We start from the raw sequence: 20,076 nt of genomic DNA on the forward strand, positions 1-20,076 counted from the left end.
ATTTAAGAGTAGGTTAGATAAATGTCTATCAGGGATGGTCTAGACAGTATTTGGTCCTGCCATGAGGGCAGGGGACTGGATTCGATAACCTCTCAAGGTCCCTTCCAGTCCTAGAGTCTATGAATACTAAGGGCAAGGGTAGGCAGGTGACTCACAACCCTGGGTAGCCCCAGGAAGCATCACAGTGACAAACAACCTTATGCTGCAATGGCATTACTCACAAATAGATCATAATGGATTAACTACGATAAAGTCTTCAAATTTAGCCCATAACGTCAGTGATTTATCCCAACAAAGTTTTTGAAATATATGCAACATCTGGAATAATGAGGCCATTAGTTACACTAACAGAGTATATCGTGTGCCAATTTACCAGTCATTAGTGTTACACTTGTCAGTTTACTGGTACAGTGACTTGATACAGTCACTGTGCAGTACTTTACAGGGTACAGAATATTTAACTCATAGTTTCCTTCTAAAATAATTGGAGTTTAGTGAAAGTGGTTTATTGGATGTGTATATGATAAAACTGTTTGGATACCTAGGACACAATTTTTGCCCATTGGTTCATGGGCTGGTGACCACCTACGTTTCAAAGAAATAATGTGATTGTAGGAAAGATGAAGGACAATCCTCTTTTTTTTTATGACACAAAAATGCCTACTACTTTATATGCTCTTGCCAGGAGGGACTTGTCTGCTAGGAAAAGGACTTTGGCTAGTGGCTGCAGAGTAGCTGCTTCAAAAAGACTGAATGGGTTATTGTGCACACACCTGCGCTCTCATTTGTCCAAGGTAACAAAAGTCCAGCTCACATTGGTATATCACATTGTTTAGAAAAAGGTCCAAAAGTTAAAAGACAGACTAGATTAGTCTGAACAAAAATGTCTGCTAATCCCACCCAAGGACGGTGTTAACATCACCAGTAAACAAGAGTCTGGAACTGGAAATTAATGGCCCAAAATGGCTCATCAGAAATTAGGCCTAATTGGTGAACAAAATTAGAGCAGGGACCATTCCACCCATCGTCCCTTTCTGGAGTCTTTAAAAAAGAGATTTTTGGGGGGTGGGGGAACAAAATGTGGAGAACAGGTGGGATGAAAACCAGTGAGCTCTACCATCATGATTGCCACGCCAGCCATCTCCTGGGACCCAAGGATCCACCATGACACTGTTGGGCCTTCATTTTCCTGACCAGACTGGGCCAGAGAGAGGGACCTAGATGACACTGCCACTTCCACCAGCGTCAAATAAATCCTGAACAACTAGAATGTAAGCCTTGAGTTTCCTGCTTCCACCTCCTTCTTTGTGTCATTTTCCTTCCTCACTTTATTTCTTCTCTTTCCTCTCTCTTTTTGCCTTTTGTTTAATGAACACCGGGCTTAGCTGGCCAAGACTGCACCTTTTGCAACACTGCTGTGAGCCTGTGACTAGACAGGCAGCTCAAAACAATGCCCAAAGCAGCCCAGTGCTGGTACAAGTTTGGCAGGTCTTGGCATGTCTGACCAGACCATATGCTGTGCCTGTGTTTCTCCAGCAATGAGGTTGTAAGTTAGAGTCAGCGCCAGATAGAAGCTGCATTTTCTGTCTTTGCCGCTCCCCTTTTGCGTGTGTTTGTCTTCGTTTGCCTTTAAGGAAATGGAAGAGCAGATTCATGAGGAATTCCCTGCAGAAAGGCTGCCAGGACTCTGCCTCGCTCCAGAGACTCTGTCCTTCGTTGGTAAGCCTCTTTGGGTTGCTCAGACCATCATCATGCTAGTGAGAATGCTTGACCATCACCAGTGGATCATGAAAGACTCCAGCGTCATACATGTGAAACCCTGCTCTGTCTTCCCATCCCTCATGTTCCTTTCTATCCCCCAACTTCCTCCGGTCCTCTCTTGGCTTTTCACCTGATCCTGAGACTGCCTATACTGCACAGCAATGGCACAATGGGATGGGTCTGCCTAGTCTGGGAAGGACCATGAAGGAGAGGAACCTGGTCAGGTCAGCCATATGGCATCCCAGACTGGGGCCATCAGGCAGGGTCTAGAGCAAGAACTGTCATGGTCGCTTACCATCCATGACTGACCAGCCACTTTGTAGAGTCCTATTTTCCCACCTTCACCAGACTATCTCTTGTTTTGTGTCTGTCTGTTTTGTCAAAAGCAGGAAAAATAACCACTATTCACAGCAGTCATCTCAAAAAAAAAAACGGAAACTAACCCTTTCTTCCCCCCTAAGAAGGATTGCTTGACAGAGTAAGGGACTGTAACTGACAGGCTCAGTCTGAAAAAAGGACTTTGATAAATTTTGATTGTTTGTTTTGCATAGCCACTCAGTTTCAATTTCAGAATGCTTTGTTTAGTTTGTCAGGGGACCCAGTAGGCCAAGGACTCTGTACTCAAAACCCTGAACCAGGGCTAACTTTTTTATTATTCTATGGTGAGAGGATCATGTTAACAGCTTAGACTCTCTTTTATTCTGTCAAAATTAACACATCAGTGAGTAAATCTCTTGGTCCGGGATTCTCACATTTATTTAGAACGTTGGCCACATTTTAGAACGTTGGCCACCCCCTGCCTCCTTTTCATTTGCCAAAGGGCCACATCCCTGCAATGTGAACAGGGGGAATGCCTGCCTCAGGTTGTGGTCCATGTCCTATCCACAGTAAATCTCCTAATGTGCTTCTGAAGTGGTAGCCAATGACTTGAAATCAAGTCTGGTGGAGATGACCTCTGTTTATTAAAGGTGACCTGTGAAGGATTGTTTAAAATTGATCTTTTACCCTCTTTATGCTCATGATGTTTAATGAAGGCCTGACAAGCTTGTTTCTATCTTAGAAATATCAGGAAGCTCAACTCTGGTCTCCCCTAGTTTTGCTGGTTGACTTGTTGAAGACGATCTCAGTGGATGTAAATTGTTCTCTCTCACCCCTGGTTTGAAGAGGTGAGAGGGTGCTGAACTTTTAACAAGGTCGCCACATCTTCAAAATGTTCATTAGCCAACATTTTAGGCAGCCTTGACTAAAGTTCCTTCTCCCTCTCATTTGCTCAGCTTTCCCATGCTAGGTTACTGTGATATTATCCTTGCACTCGGTCTGCAATCAGAGAATTTCCCAGGAATTTTTAATGTTAAAACAAATGCAGAAAATAAAACGTAGAAACAAAACCAAAAACTTTTCAGGCTTTCTTTATCCTGCAAAAAGAATCAGAAGAAAACCATCTCAAGTCCAGGTTTTTTTGTCCCACCCTCCCTGCTTTGCAGGACAACTTTTTAGTCTTCTATTTCTGACCCTGACTCATGGAGCTAGTGAGAGGCTCTCTGCCAGCGTAGATTCTTTGTCCAGCCAGGTTAGTGAGGCTGGTGGAATGAGAGAGGAATGTCATACAGAAGGCTGTACCAGAGGAGAGAAAAGGCTCCTCTTTGCAAATGACCATGATGGTGGGCATTGACTGAGCTAGCCAGAGAAGAGCCATAGTGGTGAGCTGTAGGGCCATCGTGGTGAGCTTCCCAATGCAAGGGCCAGAGAGGTTCATTGTGAAGGGCACGGTAAACACCCCAGTGTTAAAGATTAATGAGGCCTTGTTTACCCTTTGATGCATCAATGAACATTCATTCACTTTGGCCAGCATGGTTCGATTTGCATTACTAGTTTTTTCCTGGTAAACAAGTCAAGGTTCTGCAGTATATTTTGCAAACGTAATTTAGTAACGCGGGACTTCCCTCCTTGCAGTAACTTTCTGTGAAATCCTCACTGGAAGGTGGAGAGAGGCCAGCACTGGGGGTGAGTGCGATCTGCAGTAAGCACCTTAGTGGATTTGCAAGGTCCTGCTGGGACTGGATGCATGTTATTTATATACTGCATTGATCAGGGTTAGACTGAACTGTTAGAGTCAGCCCTCCTCCTCCTGCTTGGGGAGGAAGTTACTGCCCCCCTGTGCTCCCAGCTAATTACTCTGGCTGGTGAGCGCAGGAAGCAGGGTGGAACCAGAGATCCTTTAAATCAGGGGTCGGCAGCCTTTCAGAAGTGGTGTGCCGAGTCTTCATTTATTCACTCTAATTTAAGGTTTCGCGTGCCAGTAATACATTTTAACGTTTTTAGAAGGTCTCTTTCTATAAGTCTATAATATATAACTAAACTATTGTTGTATGTAAAGTAAAGAGAGTTTTTAAAATGTTTAACAAGCTTCATTTAAAATTAAATTAAATTGCAGAGCCCACCAAACCAGTGGCCAGGATCCAGGCAGTGTGAGTGCCACTGAAAATCAGCTTGTGTGCCACCTTTGACACTATGTCATAGGTTGCCTATCCCTGCTCTAAATCATTCTCCTGTCTGTCTCATCCCTGCTAACTTAGTGCCAAGGAACATTATCTGACACGCACCCTCATGGCAAGAACTGCACTCTGAGCAGTCTTTACTCAGCCAATTAGAGAGCATAGAAGGCAGGGAGACTACTTCTATGTGAAGGAAAGGAGGGACTAGTCCTTGGCGAGCAAGAGACCATGAACTTTGTGTATCGGTGCGGTCTATTCCAAGCTCTGCCATTGACTTGCAGTGTGACCATTAGCAAGTTTCTGAAGGTGGCTGGGCCTCAGTTTACCCATCTGTAAAATGGATACAATCGTTACTCCCATCAAAATGACACTGTGAGGCACAAGTTTACTGATCTAGTTTTTATTTCATGCTTATTACCAGTGTCAATCCCTTGAGAGCCTTCCATGAAAAATAGGAAGTGTTACTGAGCCGTGATACACGAACATTATTTATATCTGTTCCTGTTGTCGATCCTAGGCTGTTGGACAGAAATTAACTTTTGTCTGAAAAAAAAATCTTCCCAACAAGTAGATTATTGAATAACACATGACTTAGCCAATCATCTGATTAGCCCATTGAGAGAGATCATAAGACACTATTATAAAACATGTCAGTAATAATAGTTCAACATGACCTTACAGTTTCCAGCAATGACATGTCCAAGTCTTCTTTCATCAATGCAGAGCAGTGTTTGTTTAAGGTATACGAAACCAAGACTAATTTAGAAAAGATGGAAGTTCACTCTTGGCTTCTGTGTCATGTGAATGAATACCTCCTTGTTAGCCTGAATGTTAACCTAGAAAACAAAAACTAAATATCACAGATCTGCGGTACTGTCTGCGTAATACACATTCTCAGAATTCCATGTGCTAGTGCTGGGTGTGCTTGCTCAGTGTGACTTCCAAGAACTGGAAGATAGCATGGAAAGGCAGTGGGGCCTAATGATGAGAGTACGCGTTCCAGAAGCCAGGACTCCTGGGTTCTATTTCCAACTCTGTGGTTCAGGTTCAGGGTATGTTTCCTCTGCAGCTGGTGGTGTCATTTCCAGCTCAGGCAAAAGTAACTACTCAACCTTTGATTGCTCTAGTGTGCTAAAAAGAGCAGTGCAGTTGCAGAAGCACAGGCAGCGGCTTGGGGTAGACATCGAAGTACAATCCTGTCCAAGATATTTGGTGCGTACTTGGGTGGCGAGACTGAGCTAGTGCTCGTACCGCCATGGCTATCCTGCTATTTTTAGTGTTCTAGCTCGATCAAAGCTCATGTGTGTGCATCTATGTGAGCTAGAAATCACACCTTCTGCTGCAGTGGAGCCGTACTCTGCACCCGACTGTGCTTTGTGACCTCACAAAATCCCTTCATGCAAAATTCTGCCCTGTTCCTACATAATACAAAGAGCTATGGAGGCTCCATGCCCTCCCATGCTACCCTCAGATGCATGCAACAGGGGCAGGGCAGATTAGATTGAGCATTCCTCTGAGTGCTAGGCAGGGCTCTGGTGTGACGAAGCAGGGCTTTTTTGTAATATTTTGATGAAGCCTTTTTGTGCCTCAGTTTCCCCCCCTACTTTGCATTCCTACCCAGGGGTAGGGCAGTAGCGTGCCCTGAACAGAAAGTTCATTCTGCCAGGAGAGGAGGGGTGTGTCTGTGCCACCTAGCTGTCTGAGTGGATTGAATGTGATTGAAGAGGCTGTCTGAGGCCAACCTATATCAATGGAAAATCTGAGAAGACAATGGGAGCAACTAACCAACAACTTAGAAAGAGGAAGGTTTCTCCACCTTTCATCAGGGACGCTAAATACAGATCCTAGCTCTAGAACAGAGGACTGGGTCGAATGAGGCAGGATAAGTGCGAGCTCTGGAAGAAGCTTGGGCTCTCTGACTTGAAAGTGACTAAGGTCTAGTCTACACCAGAACATTGTCAGTTTTACTGTCACTCAAGAGTGTGAAAAATCCACACCTCCTGAGCAGCATAGTTGAGCCAGCCTAATTCCCAGTGTAGACAGTCTTAGGTCTATGGAAGAATTCTAGTGACTGCCTCTTGATGAGGTGGATTACCTATGCCAACTAGAGAACCTCAGAGTCTGCAAATGGAGTTTACCACATCCTGGATGGTGAGTTGCTATGAGCTGACCAGAATGGACTATACTTGAATCTTTATTTCTTTCCGCTAACCTAGGTACATGCAATGCTGTGTTGCACCTGACTAGCAAACCCTACTCTGTTTTGAAAACATTGTTTGGGGTGTCACTGTAAACACTGCCTGGAGTGCAGGCAAAGAAGGTACAAGTCTCTACCAGGAGTCTTTCTCAGATGGACTCACTGGACAGAGCTCACTGTGTGAACAAGGAATGCGGGAGCCCAGTATCTCAGTCTAGGAGGCAGTGAGGTTGTATGGCTTACCCTGAAGGAAGAGTGAATCCTCTTGGTTTTTCCAAGAGACTGTCTAAAAGCACAGCACAGATACTGTGGACCCACAACACTTGGCTATTATAACAGTAGCACTCCAGAGCTCCAAATGCACGTTAACAAACAATTTGGCAGCATGGCCAGGCATTAGTCTTGCACATATGTTCCTATTGTCATGAGGTGCATATTACTCCTTTTTGGAGCAGTAATCAGGGGCTTTACTATGGCACAATTTGCTCCCAGGGTGCATGTGAACCATGCAGCTCTTTGGTTAACCACTGCTGCTCTACTTCCCACAATGCATTTTATACTAGTAAGGCTAGAATTTTGCCCTTAGTTTCTCTAGTAGTTTTGTTTTCCCATCTGTAAAATGGGATAACATTTATATGCCTTGTGAGACATATTAATATCTGTAAAGCCTACTAAGATACTTGATATTTTCCCATAGGCCTGGAAACCTACTGGCTTAATAGGACTCTAGCACTACTAATATTTGAGCTTATGATAAAGTTATTACATTTCCTTAGACTTTAGTCCTATTAAACGCTTTCTGCTCTCTACACTCACTGGCATTTTCACACAAATGAGTCTATCACTCTGTATTATTGTTTAGAAGAATTGTAGCTTTCCAGCTTTCCAGCATTAAACTCCAGGCTAGATAATGTTCTGCCAGATAACACACGGGCATGTGAAATATTGACTCAGCCTGGAAGTGATGATTCAAATGATTTTTTCCCCTCCCATCTTCATCACAGGTCAGGAAAGATTTGGAAACATGACACGGGTTTATTACAGAGAAGCCATGGGAGCGTTTATTGTCTTTGATGTTACAAGACCAGCAACGTTTGAAGCGGTGACAAAATGGAAAGAGGATCTGGACTCTAAGTTGATTCTCCCAAATGGCAAACCCGTGGCAACAGTTCTCTTAGCAAACAAATGCGACCAGGGAAAAGATGTGCTTACGAACAACGGTCTCAAGATGGACCAGTTCTGCAAGGAGAATGGGTTTGTGGGATGGTTTGAAACATCGGCTAAGGTAATTACATTTCCTTTTTAATAAACCAAATGTGTGAGAAGCATTCTCCAAATGCAGAGACATTAACTACTAAAATGGGTTACTCAGTCACAATGTGTTCCTTGCAAAGCTCTTATCTCTGCTGAATTAATGAAGGGAAAACAGATGCACTTTTAAAAAACAGGTTTCAGAGTAGCAGCCGTGTGCCATTCTATGCATCCAAAGAAGTGGGCTGTAGGCCACGAAAACTCATGCTCAAATAAATGTGTTAGTCTCTAAGGTGCCACAAGTACTCTGTTTTTTGAAAAACAGTAACACCTTTGGAAGAGAATGTATATCTATATTGAACCTTTCATCTCAAAGGATCTCAAAGCACTTTACAAGCTACATGCAGCACTCTGAAATGCAGCCACTGCTAAGGTGTGTATCTGATGCACAGCATATGCACAACAGTGTGAGGAAGAAGGTGTATTAGCAATGGACACCAGAGCTTCTCTTATGAAAGATGCCGTGAGCTCGTTCATTCCCACACAGAGAAGAGGTAGCCTTTCTGTAAGCTGTGGCAGTTCTAATATGTCCATCATTGTAAGTATTCAGTCTGAAAGATCTGAGCTGTCAGGTCCTCACATACAGAGAGAGTTTGGTCTTGTGGTAAAGGCATGAACTGTTTGAAAGGCATGGAGCATCATACGCGTCTCGGGCTGTCTGTGTATTCAGTACTCCATAGTCTTTATCTTGTTAATAAGTAGATCATAAAACTAGTTCCAGTAGGCTGCTTTAAGGCAGTGGCTCTCAACCTTACCAGATGACTGTACCCCTTTCAGGAGTCTAATTTGTCTTGTGAGTCCCCAAGTTTCACATTACTTAAAAACTATTTGCTTACAAAATCAGACATATAAATAAAAAAGTGTCACGGCACACTATTAATGAAAAATTAATTACTTTCTCATTTTTACAATGTAATTATAAAAGAAATCAATTGGAATATAAATATTGTACTTACAGTTCAATGTATAGTATGTAGAGCAGTGTAAACGAGTCATTGCCTGTATGAAATTTTAGTTTGTACTGACTTTTTATGTAGCCTGTTGTAAAACTAGGCAAATATCTAGATGAGCTGATGTAGCCCCTGGAAGACCTTTGCATACCCCTAGAGGTATGTGTGCTCCTGGTTGAGAACACTGCTTTAAGGGAATCAGTTTGGCCAAAGTCTGTAGCTTGTCTTCTTACTTGTTAGAAGTATTTTTCCAGTGCTAAAATTTCTTGCATACTTAGGACTAGATACTCAGCTGATGTAAATTTGTGTAGCTCCACTGAAGTCAGTGGACCTCTGCTAGCTTACTCTAGCTGAGGATCTGGCCACTAGAGTCCAGTGTTTCACTCCTGCTGGTGGTGGCAAATGTTCAATAGCATCTAGTTTTTATGGTATTTTGACACATCCACTTCCAGGCCAGACTGGAAACCAAGAGACAAAAAACATAAAAAAGAAGTGTTATCTAAGGGTTAACAATAACAATTGTTTGGGTTAGATTCAAGAGATGGGTGAAGATGTCTTACACAGGCTTCTGCAGAATAACATTGGCAAAACAAGAGAGGCCAGACAACACGTCTCGTGCATTCAAAAAAACAAAGACAAAAAAGGCATTAAGAACAGCAGCTGAAACCAGGAGGGGTGGAGGAGTTAGGGATTTTAACTCAAGGGGAATTAGGCAGTAGACACTTTTGAAGATACCACTAGGTACAGATCTGCATCTTTAGGCACCCAAATACCTTGGTGTTTAGGGCCCAACTCAAAGGTGATGTGTAAGGTGAGGTATGCCAGACTTTTATAGACTTACAAATTGTCTTACAACCCTTCCACCTTCTTATTGATGTGCCTGGGAATCTAAGTTCATATCATTTGCATGCTAGGGACAAGACAAATGTAAGTTTAAGTTAATGTCTGAAGACAAGAAAGACTCAAAGTCTGTGATCAAGTATGAAAAGCAGCTAAATTTAAGTTCCCTGACCTAAAAGGCTTACAAATGAATATCAGTGAGAACAGGATGAGCCAAGTCGCTATTTTTTAGACTATTCTGTCTTTCTTAGTTACAAACCTCTAGGTTACCAGTTCAGGTTAGCAAAGTCATTCATTTGATCACGGGTGTTTGACCTGTGAGAAACAAGTTTGTGGTGTTAATCTGGTTCCTAGAAGTTAGGTGTCCCCATGGTAAAAATGAATACGGCAGTCGTCACCCAATTGTTGGCAATCTGTTCAGAGAAGCCAAGCAAGCCCTCTGAACTCAGTTTTCAGTCATGTTGATGGAGCGTGAACATACTACTGAGCTCAAGGATTGTTCATCTGTGGCAAAGTTGAGCTATTTTGCCCCGGTGATGTCGGGAAGTTATTCTGGCTGGAACCCAGAAGAGCAGAGGACAATGAAAATGGAAGAATATCATGGGCGGAGCATTAATCCAAACTCCTTTGAACCAAAAGAGGTTGGATTTTTAGCTAATTCTAAATTAGGGAAAGCTGTGGTTCAGATCTTATAGTATTTAGTCCCCACATCTCTAATAGTCAAACAGTTCCCAAAGCATAGTTCGAACCATGTAGAGGTGGGGAAGAAATCAAGTTTGACTGAGTTTTGAGTTCTGCAGCCATGCTAAGTGGACAACCAATTATTATTTAATGGTCAGGGGACACAGCGCACATCATCCCCTCTCTTTTGCACCTGCATGCTAATGGATGAAGATCTGATGTCTTGAAATGTTCAGATACTTCCTTCACTCCCGACTGTGATTGGACACAGAAGTGCCACAATTATCCTGAGAAGCTGTTCTTCGTAAATTTCCAATTTTTCAGGCTTAGCTGATAGAAATAATTCAGATAAACTTTAGATTTGTATCTGAACTTTGTGAACCTGATTGATTCATCTTAGGACCTCATCTTGCAAACACTCGCTCATGTAAGTAGTCCCATTAAATCCAATGAGACTAATCACATGAGTAAAATGACTCACATGTTTACAGGGTCAGGACCTTAGAAAGTTGCAAATCAGGAGTGACTCCACTGAAATTAGAGGAGACACACCAGTGTATAACTGGTATAAGTGAGATCAGAATTGCTTCCCAGTTTGGTCTTAGTTCTGAATTTAAGGCCACCGTGTAACTTTTTTTTTTAAAGTTATAATTACAATTACTTTAAAACCAGGAAAGGCTCTAGTCATTTTCAGCCAGGGGCAATTTAAATCATTGAACTCAGGGGTAGGGAAAACAAAAATCCACCTACATTTTATACAGAGAATAGAAATTATTTTCTGAAGTAGAATGCTACTGACTGAGACTCCATCATACAGCAGCTAGCAGTTCAAACAGGTAATGACTCTTTTTTGCTCAATTCTGGTGTAATTAGCTCTCCAGAGGTTTTTTTGGAAACATGCATGGAATTGTTACAGCTTTCAGAGCAGAGTGAATATGATTCATGCCTTTTGGGAAAAGAAAGGTGCTTATTTATAAAAATGCCCCCTTTAGTTCTGGATACATTGCAGAAGGCTGTGTGTTATATACATACCAATCGTCTTTCAGCCTGTCAGGGAGTTTAAAATTCCATATGAAACTGTTGGAGAATTATACCATAGGATATTGCTGTATCATTCCTTAGTTCTATTTTTTCTTAACTTAATAATCTTAAAAACAAAACATTTGGGGACGCAGAATGTACTCATTGTTTTGGTTCTTTGATATTTTTAAGGGAAATATTTAATCAGTTTCAGTCTTCAGGGTACTGAAAGGACTTGGGGATTCACTCTGACAGGTTGCCTTGCTGTGTAAGAACACAGTGCAAAACAGTCATAATTGTTACTTATTGCTACATTCTTACTTGAGGGTCTGGTCTCTCTCTGATGTATGCTTATCGTCCAATACTTTATTTAGTTGTATAGATTTCAGTCTAAAAAACCTTGCATTTTTTTAGGCAATTCCATGCAAAAGATGCATTGTCCAAAGAAGCAAGACTTCTCCTTCCTACCACATACCATTTAAATAGCCCTCGTATGACCAATAAAGCTGAAAAACCTCCTCTGTGCTTTGCTATCAGACAGAGATCCATGACTTTCAGCACACACCTACACATGACCACTATTGCCTGTTCAAATAGATGGGCTTTAAACTGTGCCTGCAAGGGCAATAATTTCAGCCTCATTGTCACTTCCCAATGAAAATGGACATGATTTGTATATGGAAACAAGCCAGGTCAAGCAAAACTAGATATACTTTTAAGTCTTGGCTCAGAAAGCACTTGAAAATGTATTGAAAGTTGCTAAAGTTTTGAGTGTGCTGTTTTGCACAGAATTACTCTAGTTCTAGTTTGATTACCCCCCCCCCCCGCCGCCAATATATGCATAATATCCGGCTGGCATTACTAATTCATACAGGAGAAAGGGAAATAATTTTTGTCCTAAGTTGTCCAGTAAGTCTGTTAACAATGCTTTGCATATCTATAGTAACTTTCATCCAAAGAACTTTACAAACTTTGAGTAGGTGCATATTCATTCCATTGAGGTTACATATAGGTAATTTGAGGTTAAGTAACTTTACTAAATTCATATAGTGACAAAGCTGGGATTATACTGAAGTTGATTAGTCCCCCCCTGAATGTGGGTCTGGGCCCCCATCTAGTGGCTGGAGGCTTATGCATCTGCTACTACTTGCAGTTACAGGGAGGTATTTTCCTATCAGTTCCCTTTAGTTCAAGTGATAGAGGTTTGTACTCTTACCTCTGGAAGTCCAAAGGCCAAACACATTTGCAGTCATAGAAAGAAGCTACTTGACAATAGAAACCTAGGAGTAATTTTGCACCCAAGAGCAACCCGGGCAATAAATCCAAGCTCTCCACATTGCAAAGAATAAAATGTTTCATTGGAAGTGTGAAAGGCCCATAAAACTAACAAAGGTCCTTTTTCATCAGTAAAGAAATAAAAGCCAGTCTAGTCCAAGGGGATTTATTTCAGATATTAAAACTGAATGCTCTTGATGTTAATGGTTTGCATTTGTGTTGGAATGAGATGAGAGATAAGGGGGAGGGACCAGTCAGGAATACTAAGTAGCACACACACTGTGCAGTGCTTGGAGACCCTTTCAATAAAGCGTTTATTTTCTCATTCATTTAATGTAACATTTCTAGACAGGGAGATTATTTCCCATAGCAATTGGCTAAAAAGTTGCAAGCAGGGCCGGTGCTACCATTAAGGTGAACTAGGCGGTTGCCTAGGGCGCCAAGATTTGAGGGTGCCAAAAAGTGGTGCCCCCAATTTTTTTTTACAGAGCTTCCTCCCCAAGCGTGTGGTCGCCACTCCACTTCTCCTGCCTCCCAGGCTCGCAGCGCCAATCAGCTGTTTGACGCTGCAAACCTGGAAGGAGAATTAGAGCGGGGGCGGTGTGCTCGCAGAGGAGGTGGAGCAGAGGTGAACTGGGGTGGGGAGGTGCTGCATGGCTTCCCAGGCGGGGGGGGGGGGGGGAGCTGCCACGAGAGTGCCTCAGGGCTGGGGGGAAGGAGCTGCCACAGGGCTTCCCACTCCAGCTCATCTCTGCTACGCCCCCTCCCCGAGCACGCCGTCGCTGCTGCACTTCTCCTGCCTCGCAGGCTTGCCATGCCAATTAGCTGTTTGGCGCCATAAACCTGGGAGGGGAGGAGAATTAAAGCGGGGGCAGCATGCTCAGGGAGGAGGTGGAGGAGAGGTGAGCTAGGGTGGGGACTATCAGGTACTAATCTTTACTATTATATTCCTGGCAAAGTAGAGAAGAATGGAATATGTAGAGTGCTAGTCTGGGACTTGGAAAACCTGCGGTCAGTTCTGTTCTGCCAATGAGTTCTTGTGTGACCTTACACTGTAGACAAATCACTTAAGTCACTCACCTGGTCAATGGAGATAATAGCATTCCCCTTGCTCACTGGGGGGGGTTGTGAGATTCTGTTATAGTGATGGGGCCATATAAGTATCTTAGCTAGCTAGAACTTCCATATTCTTTGGACATCCATAAAGGTGACTTCACAGGAGGCAATTGCAGGTGGGGAGTAGCATCCCCAACAGTATCTGTGGGGCCAGGTCCATGATGACCTGAAGTGGCACTACCCCAGAGATGGGCTCTATATTGCGCCTTTTCGAATGAAGGGAAGAGCATACTCAACATGCAAATATAAGGTGATTAAAACATAAGGAAAAGCCGAGGGTGGACTGAGTGTTTCAACATTTTTGTTTGAAATGCATTCAGCAATGGGATTCCTGTGGCCTGTATTGTACAGAACAAAGGCAATCAATAAGGGAATGGAAAAGGAGGAGAATGGAAAGACACCATTTCAGTCTGTCAGTTGCTCCTCCTATGTTTTTTGTCTATTTTAGAAGACAATGAATGTTATTTCTTGTTATACTGTGAGCTGTTTCAGCACCAGGACTGGGGCATGTTTGATTATTTTAACCTATCCATCACCACCATCTTATTGTCTGTTATTATGTGTTGTCTTTGTTAGTTATCTTTTCTTTTGCTTCCTTGAACACACTCTTCCCCTGATTTTTCAGCACATCCAACCCTCTAAAATCCATGAACCTGTGGGTGCCTGTAATAAGCCTCTGTCCCAAATCTGGACCTTAGCGTCCAAAATCTGGGTGCTTAGCGTGAACCTCCAAGCTTAATTACCAGCTTGGATCTTATCTCGCTGCCACCAATCAGGATTCTGAGTACCTGATAAACTCTCTGGTCTCCCCAAACCTTTCCCTGGGGGACCCCCAAGACTCAGATGCCCTGAGCCTCCAACAAAGGGAAATAACCCACTTCCCTTCCTGCTCTTTACTTCCTCCCAGATTTTCCCGCCCTGGGGATACTAGGAGATTTCCCTGCTTCAATCCCTTGAAACACAAAACAGAGAGGACGATTTACCTTCCCCCCTCCTTCTTCTCCCCCCTCCCAGTCTTTCCCTGAGAGAGACAGTACTCCTGGCACAGAGATTCCTATCCCCTTGCCTTAACTAGGAAAAGAAAATCCAACAAGTTTTAAAAAGAAAGCTTTATATAAAAAAGAAAGAAAAAACACATGACATGATCACTGCATCAAGATGACATAACACAGGGCTATTGCTTAAAAGAAAATATGAATAATCAGCCTTATTCAAAAAGATATCCAATTTAAACATTCCAGCAACTCCACACATGTAAATACAAAATACAATATAAACCTATTGCTTTTCCTTTTGTACTCACAACTTGGGAACAGAAGGGTAGAAAGAAGCTTGGAGATAGAAAAAAAAAAAAAAAGCTCTTCCCTCATAGCCGAGAGAAAACAAACAGGCAGAACAAAGACAAAACACACCCAGAAGTTCCCTCCCTCACTTTGAAAAATCCGGTTTCCTGATTGGTCCTCTGGTCAGGTGTTTGGTTCCCTTTGTTAACCCTTTACAGGTAAAAGAAACATTAACCCGTAGCTATCTGTTTATGACAGTGCCCGTGTTGGGATAACAGATCACCTTCTTTGCAGTCTAGTGGGCTATTGATTTAGCTGAAGAACACATTGGGGATGGGGGTGGAAATCAATATTTCATTAGGCAGACCAGAGCAGCAGCAGTAATACAGAAGAGATCAATCCACGGCCCTAAGATGCTAGGTCAGACACCATGAGATTAGGAGCACAACAAAAGGTGATATAAACATAAGGTAGCAAGTGGCTAAGGAACTGAACTGGGACTTGGGAGAACTGGATTAACTTCCTGGCATTGCTACAGACTTCTTGTGTGACCTTGGGCATGTCACTCAACCTCTTTGTGCTGCAGTTCTCACCTGTACAATGGAGATAGGTAATACCTCCCTACTTCACAGAGATGACATGAGGATAAATTCATTAATGTTTATGAAATGCTCAGATTGGGCCACAGATATACTTGGAGGTTAATTAAAGTGAGTGGTTTAAGAGAGATTTTGTGGTAACTAAAATGTTAATAAAGATATTTAGAAAATTATATCTGAAAAATTAAATGATTAAAAACCAAGGACTGATCCTGGCCACTGAATGTAGTAGCAAGGTATTTATTTATGCCTTGGTTGAACTCAGAGATACAAAAGACCAAAGGCTGTATGGGGGCAGATGGTGTGTGAATGGTATATTTGAAATGAAATTAGGCATGTATTGTTATAATGAAACCACTCTAAAATATACACCACCTGTCTGGAGCACATGTGCAAGGTATAAAATAAGAGGCTACCAGCTGTATAATACCAAGATTTGCAGTTTTGTTTATCCTCCAGCTTAGGGTCTGATCCATGAAGTCCATGGGAGTTTTTCCAAAGATGTCAATGTCTGAGATGCTAAGCACGCACTTGAGGCAGCTAGCCCCTCCCACTGCTCCATCGCTGTGGTGACACTCTATTTTTAGCATGCTAGCTCAATAGGAGCTAGTGCCAGTATGTCTCCTTGAGCAGGGAGTCACACCGCCTCTGCAGCTCAAAATGTAGACATACCCTAAGAGCGACGTATTTCAATTTAGCTTAAATGTGTTCCTAATTGACTTCATCTAAGTGGAATAACTGATTTAAACTGAAACCAGTGTCCCTGTGTAACCCACACACCTTCTGCATGTGGTGTTGTGTCCCATGTAATGGCAATGAGACCACTTAGAGAGAGAGAAAAAGCAAATAATGAGTCTGCTCTACAGCTTTAGCTAACAGGCAGTTGGCTTTTAGCTCATGCACTAAGCTCCACAGGTCCCATGTTTGATCCCACCTGCTGACAACTGGGGTCTGTTGATGTTACACATGGAGCCTGTTACACCAATCTATCAGATTGGGTTTAAAATAAAAGCTTGAGTTACAACAGTGGAATGCTGCATGTAGACAAGCCTATGAATCACCTCTGTAAAGCCAGTGATAGTGCAATCAATCCCTCATTCATCCAGAAACATACTCACTAAACATTTGTGTCCAGTAGGCAGCACGGGAATATGCTCATCCTCAAAGAGCAGACAAATATTGTAGAATATCAGGGTTGGAAGGTCATCTAGTCTAACCCCCTGCTCAAAGTGGGATCAATCCCTAAATGGTCCCCCTCAAGAATTGAATTTATAACCCTGGATTTAGCAAGCCAATACTCAAAACCCTGAGCTATCCCTCTCCCTGCTTATTTCACCCTCATTTCATGCCTGTGGTAGCAAAAAACACATCTTCAGCTGTTTTTACAGAACAGGAAACTGAGGTAGGGAGGTTACTTCCTTTAAATAATTTGACTAAGGCCACAGAAGGAATCCATGAAAGGTTGAGACCACAGGCAGATTTTGTTGACCTTGTCTACTCATAGTGGAGATGCATCTTATGCCAGCAATAGAGTTCTTTTGCTGGTATGGCTTATGCCAGATTCCTTAAAAAAAAAACAAGGTATATCAGCAAAAGGCCTTTTTTGCCAGTCTAATTGCATCAATACCAGGACTTTTGCCAAGATATTTGTCTGCTGGGGTACGATTCCACCCCCCCTACACACACACATGCTCCTAACTGATGGAGCTATGCTGGCAAAATATTTAAGTGAAGGCCAGGCCTAGCTCATATAGTTCTAAGCTTTAAATTCCAGTTCACACCTCCCTCTTGTTCATTTCCAGTGTTCCCTTCCCTTCTATCATCCCCTTAGGAAGTTTATTTCAAGCCACTAACAATGAGGCATTTTGTTTGCTGTTTTTAAATATTACTAGAGTTTTGGTAATTTTCAGATAGTCGATGAAGTATTCCTTAGAACTCCATCCTGCCTCTCCAGAAAGGGAGGCACCCTGGGGGTAGGTGGAATGTTTGTCACTTTTTTAAGGACATCAAATACAATGTGGCAAAGTGTGTGTGTGAGAGAGAGAGAGAGAGACATTTTTTTCATCTTCTTTTTTCTAAACCAGCGCCTCGAGATCATTTTCTTGTTGGCTATGTCTTCTAATTAAATTCCACAGTGCCCTGAAAATGACTTGTTGCATAGCTGAGGAATTTGAGAGTCTGGTCTCAGAAAAATCATGTGATACCCTGTAGTTCTGAGGTTGCAGGTGGTGTATATTGATTCCAAGTTCTACACTAGCTGTTAGATTTATAAATGTCGTGTGTTATGATTTGTTTGTTTACAATCGAGGGATATAATTTAGAGGTCAAAGTTTAAATATTTAAGCACAGTCGTGTGCGTGTGTGTGTGTGAGAGAGAGAGAGAGAGAGAGAGAGAGAGAAATCCTTTAAAACCCAGGAACCAATTAAAAGACTGATCAACTCCCTAGATTTCAGCTCTTTATTATAGTATAAAGGGATGAGACCCAGTTCCATTGCATCTATGGAGTGTTGCTGTTGGCTACAAGAGGAGCAGGAGAACTAAAGATGTGAAGGCAAATGTATAAAGATATGCTGGGCTTCTGAGCCTCACTCCTCGGGATCAGGATCTCTATCTCTGAAGCAAGACTAAGAGTGATACTGCTTTCTGAGAATTAAATAGGTGCTAACTCTGTATCTATAACAGACAAAACAATGAACCAAATATTGCGTTAGAGCTTGCTTGTATTAGGAGAAACTCAATTCTGTATCTGTGTATTCAGAGATCTTGTTCATCACATATTGTTTTGTGCACTGGGCAGAAAAATCAACCGAAAAAATGGACAAGATTTTAAAACATAAATGTGACAGAAGGCAGTAATGACTGCCGAATACTCAAGACTTTTGAAAATCAGGCTACTTATGCTGGGGCAAATATAAGGCTATTTATTCAAGTGTACTCATTTTTGAAACTCTCTGCTGGTGTGTTATCTTTCATAAAGCAATAGAGATGACCAATGGTTTCTGTAGGCTAAATGGTATTGCTGTGTGTTATTTAATAGATATTTGAATGATGATGTATATAATGCCTAATTAATATAATCTGTACAAAATATTATTACATGCTGTCAATTTTTAAAGTCTGCTTTTATGGGAAAGTAAACATTAGATGTTGCCCAGAATTGGCCTTAGAAAATAGAAGATATCTGACATGGTGTGTCTACTGTTTGGCTAATTAATTTCTCTCTCTCTTTCACCTGCAGGAAAATATAAATATAGACGAAGCTTCCAGATGCCTGGTGAAACACATAATTGCTAGTGAGAGTGATCTAATGCAGCCCATTGAACCGGATATTATAAAACCAAACCTGAATTCTTCTAATATTGTCAGTTGTTCAGCTTGCTTTAAATCCTAAGGGACTCCCAGACTATTCTTGGATACTAGAGCTGAGCAAATAGTTAACAGTGAATAATTTATCCAAAACAAACAACCTGTTTTTCTGCTCACAGAATATCCATGAGCAGACTGCAGTTTTCTCAAATATATGTCTTATTTAAAATATTCAATGATTTTTTGACTCTTTGGATTGTTTGTGAACAGTTCACTTTAATATTAACTATGCAAATAGTTTTGGTTAGTTGTGATTGGTCAGATAAGTCACATGGTGGTGTTCCTACTCCCTGACTAAATGAGTGAGCAAGAAATGCTCAGACAAGTGATTTTAAAATTTGGTTAAGACATAAAAATGGCTATACTGGGTCAGACCAATGGTCCATCTAGCCTAGTATCCTGTCTTCTGACCATGGGCAGTGCCAGATGCTTCAAAGAAAATCAACAGAACAGGGAAATTGCAAGTGATCAATCCCCTGTCATCTACTCCCAGCTTCTGGCAGTCAGAGGCTGATGGATACCCAGAGCATGGGGGTTGCATCCCTGACCATCTTTGTTAACAGCCGCTGATGGACTTATACTCCATGAACTTACCTAATTCTTTACTGAACCCAGTTATAATTTTGGCCATCACAAATTTCCTTGGAAATGAGTTCCACAGGTTGACTGTGCACTGTGTGAAGAAGTACTTCCTTATGCTTGGTTTAAATCTCCTGCTTATTAGTTTTATTGGGTGACCCTAGTTCTTGTGCTATGTGAGGTGATAAATCACACTTCCCTGTTCACTTTCTCCACACCATTCATGATTTTATAGACCTCCGTCATATCCCCCCGTAGTTGTCTTTTTTCTAAGCTGAACAGTCCTAGTCTTTTTAATCACTACTTGGTTATTGCAAGTACTTACTCATATGACTTGGAAATTTGCTTTCTAACCATATTTTTCCAGTAAAACTTAAATGCATGAATGTTGACAGAAAATAAAAACAAATAGGGCTGGAGTCAATATTCATAGGATGTTTTTTTCAGTATTTACCTAGCTCTCTTGGGTACTGTCACAGGGTCCACACAGGCTTCCTCTTTCTCTCCCTGTGCCCACCCAGTCTGGTAAAATAAGAGTTCTCAGGCCTTCTTCTGGTGTTTCACCCTTATGCTTTATTGTACAGTGCCACCGTGTAGTCCCC

At 42.0% G+C, this 20,076-nt stretch overlaps 1 protein-coding gene across 1 annotated transcript in view; it reads left to right on the top strand.

Annotated features, from left to right (window-relative positions):
• RAB38 (RAB38, member RAS oncogene family) overlaps window positions 1–18,927 on the top strand; it is a 31,150-nt gene extending 12,223 nt beyond the window's left edge. Inside the window, exons 2-3 of the mRNA XM_032804408.2 lie at window positions 7,458–7,738; window positions 18,768–18,927. Of these exons, the coding sequence (XP_032660299.1) occupies window positions 7,458–7,738; window positions 18,768–18,920 (434 nt within the window). The 3' untranslated portion in view covers window positions 18,921–18,927. The remainder of the gene's footprint in view (window positions 1–7,457; window positions 7,739–18,767) is intronic.
• The last annotated feature ends 1,149 nt before the right edge of the window (window positions 18,928–20,076 follow it).

The sequence above is a fragment of the Chelonoidis abingdonii genome, chromosome 1, assembly GCF_003597395.2.
Source record: "Chelonoidis abingdonii isolate Lonesome George chromosome 1, CheloAbing_2.0, whole genome shotgun sequence".
Classification (NCBI taxonomy): domain Eukaryota; kingdom Metazoa; phylum Chordata; order Testudines; family Testudinidae; genus Chelonoidis; species Chelonoidis abingdonii.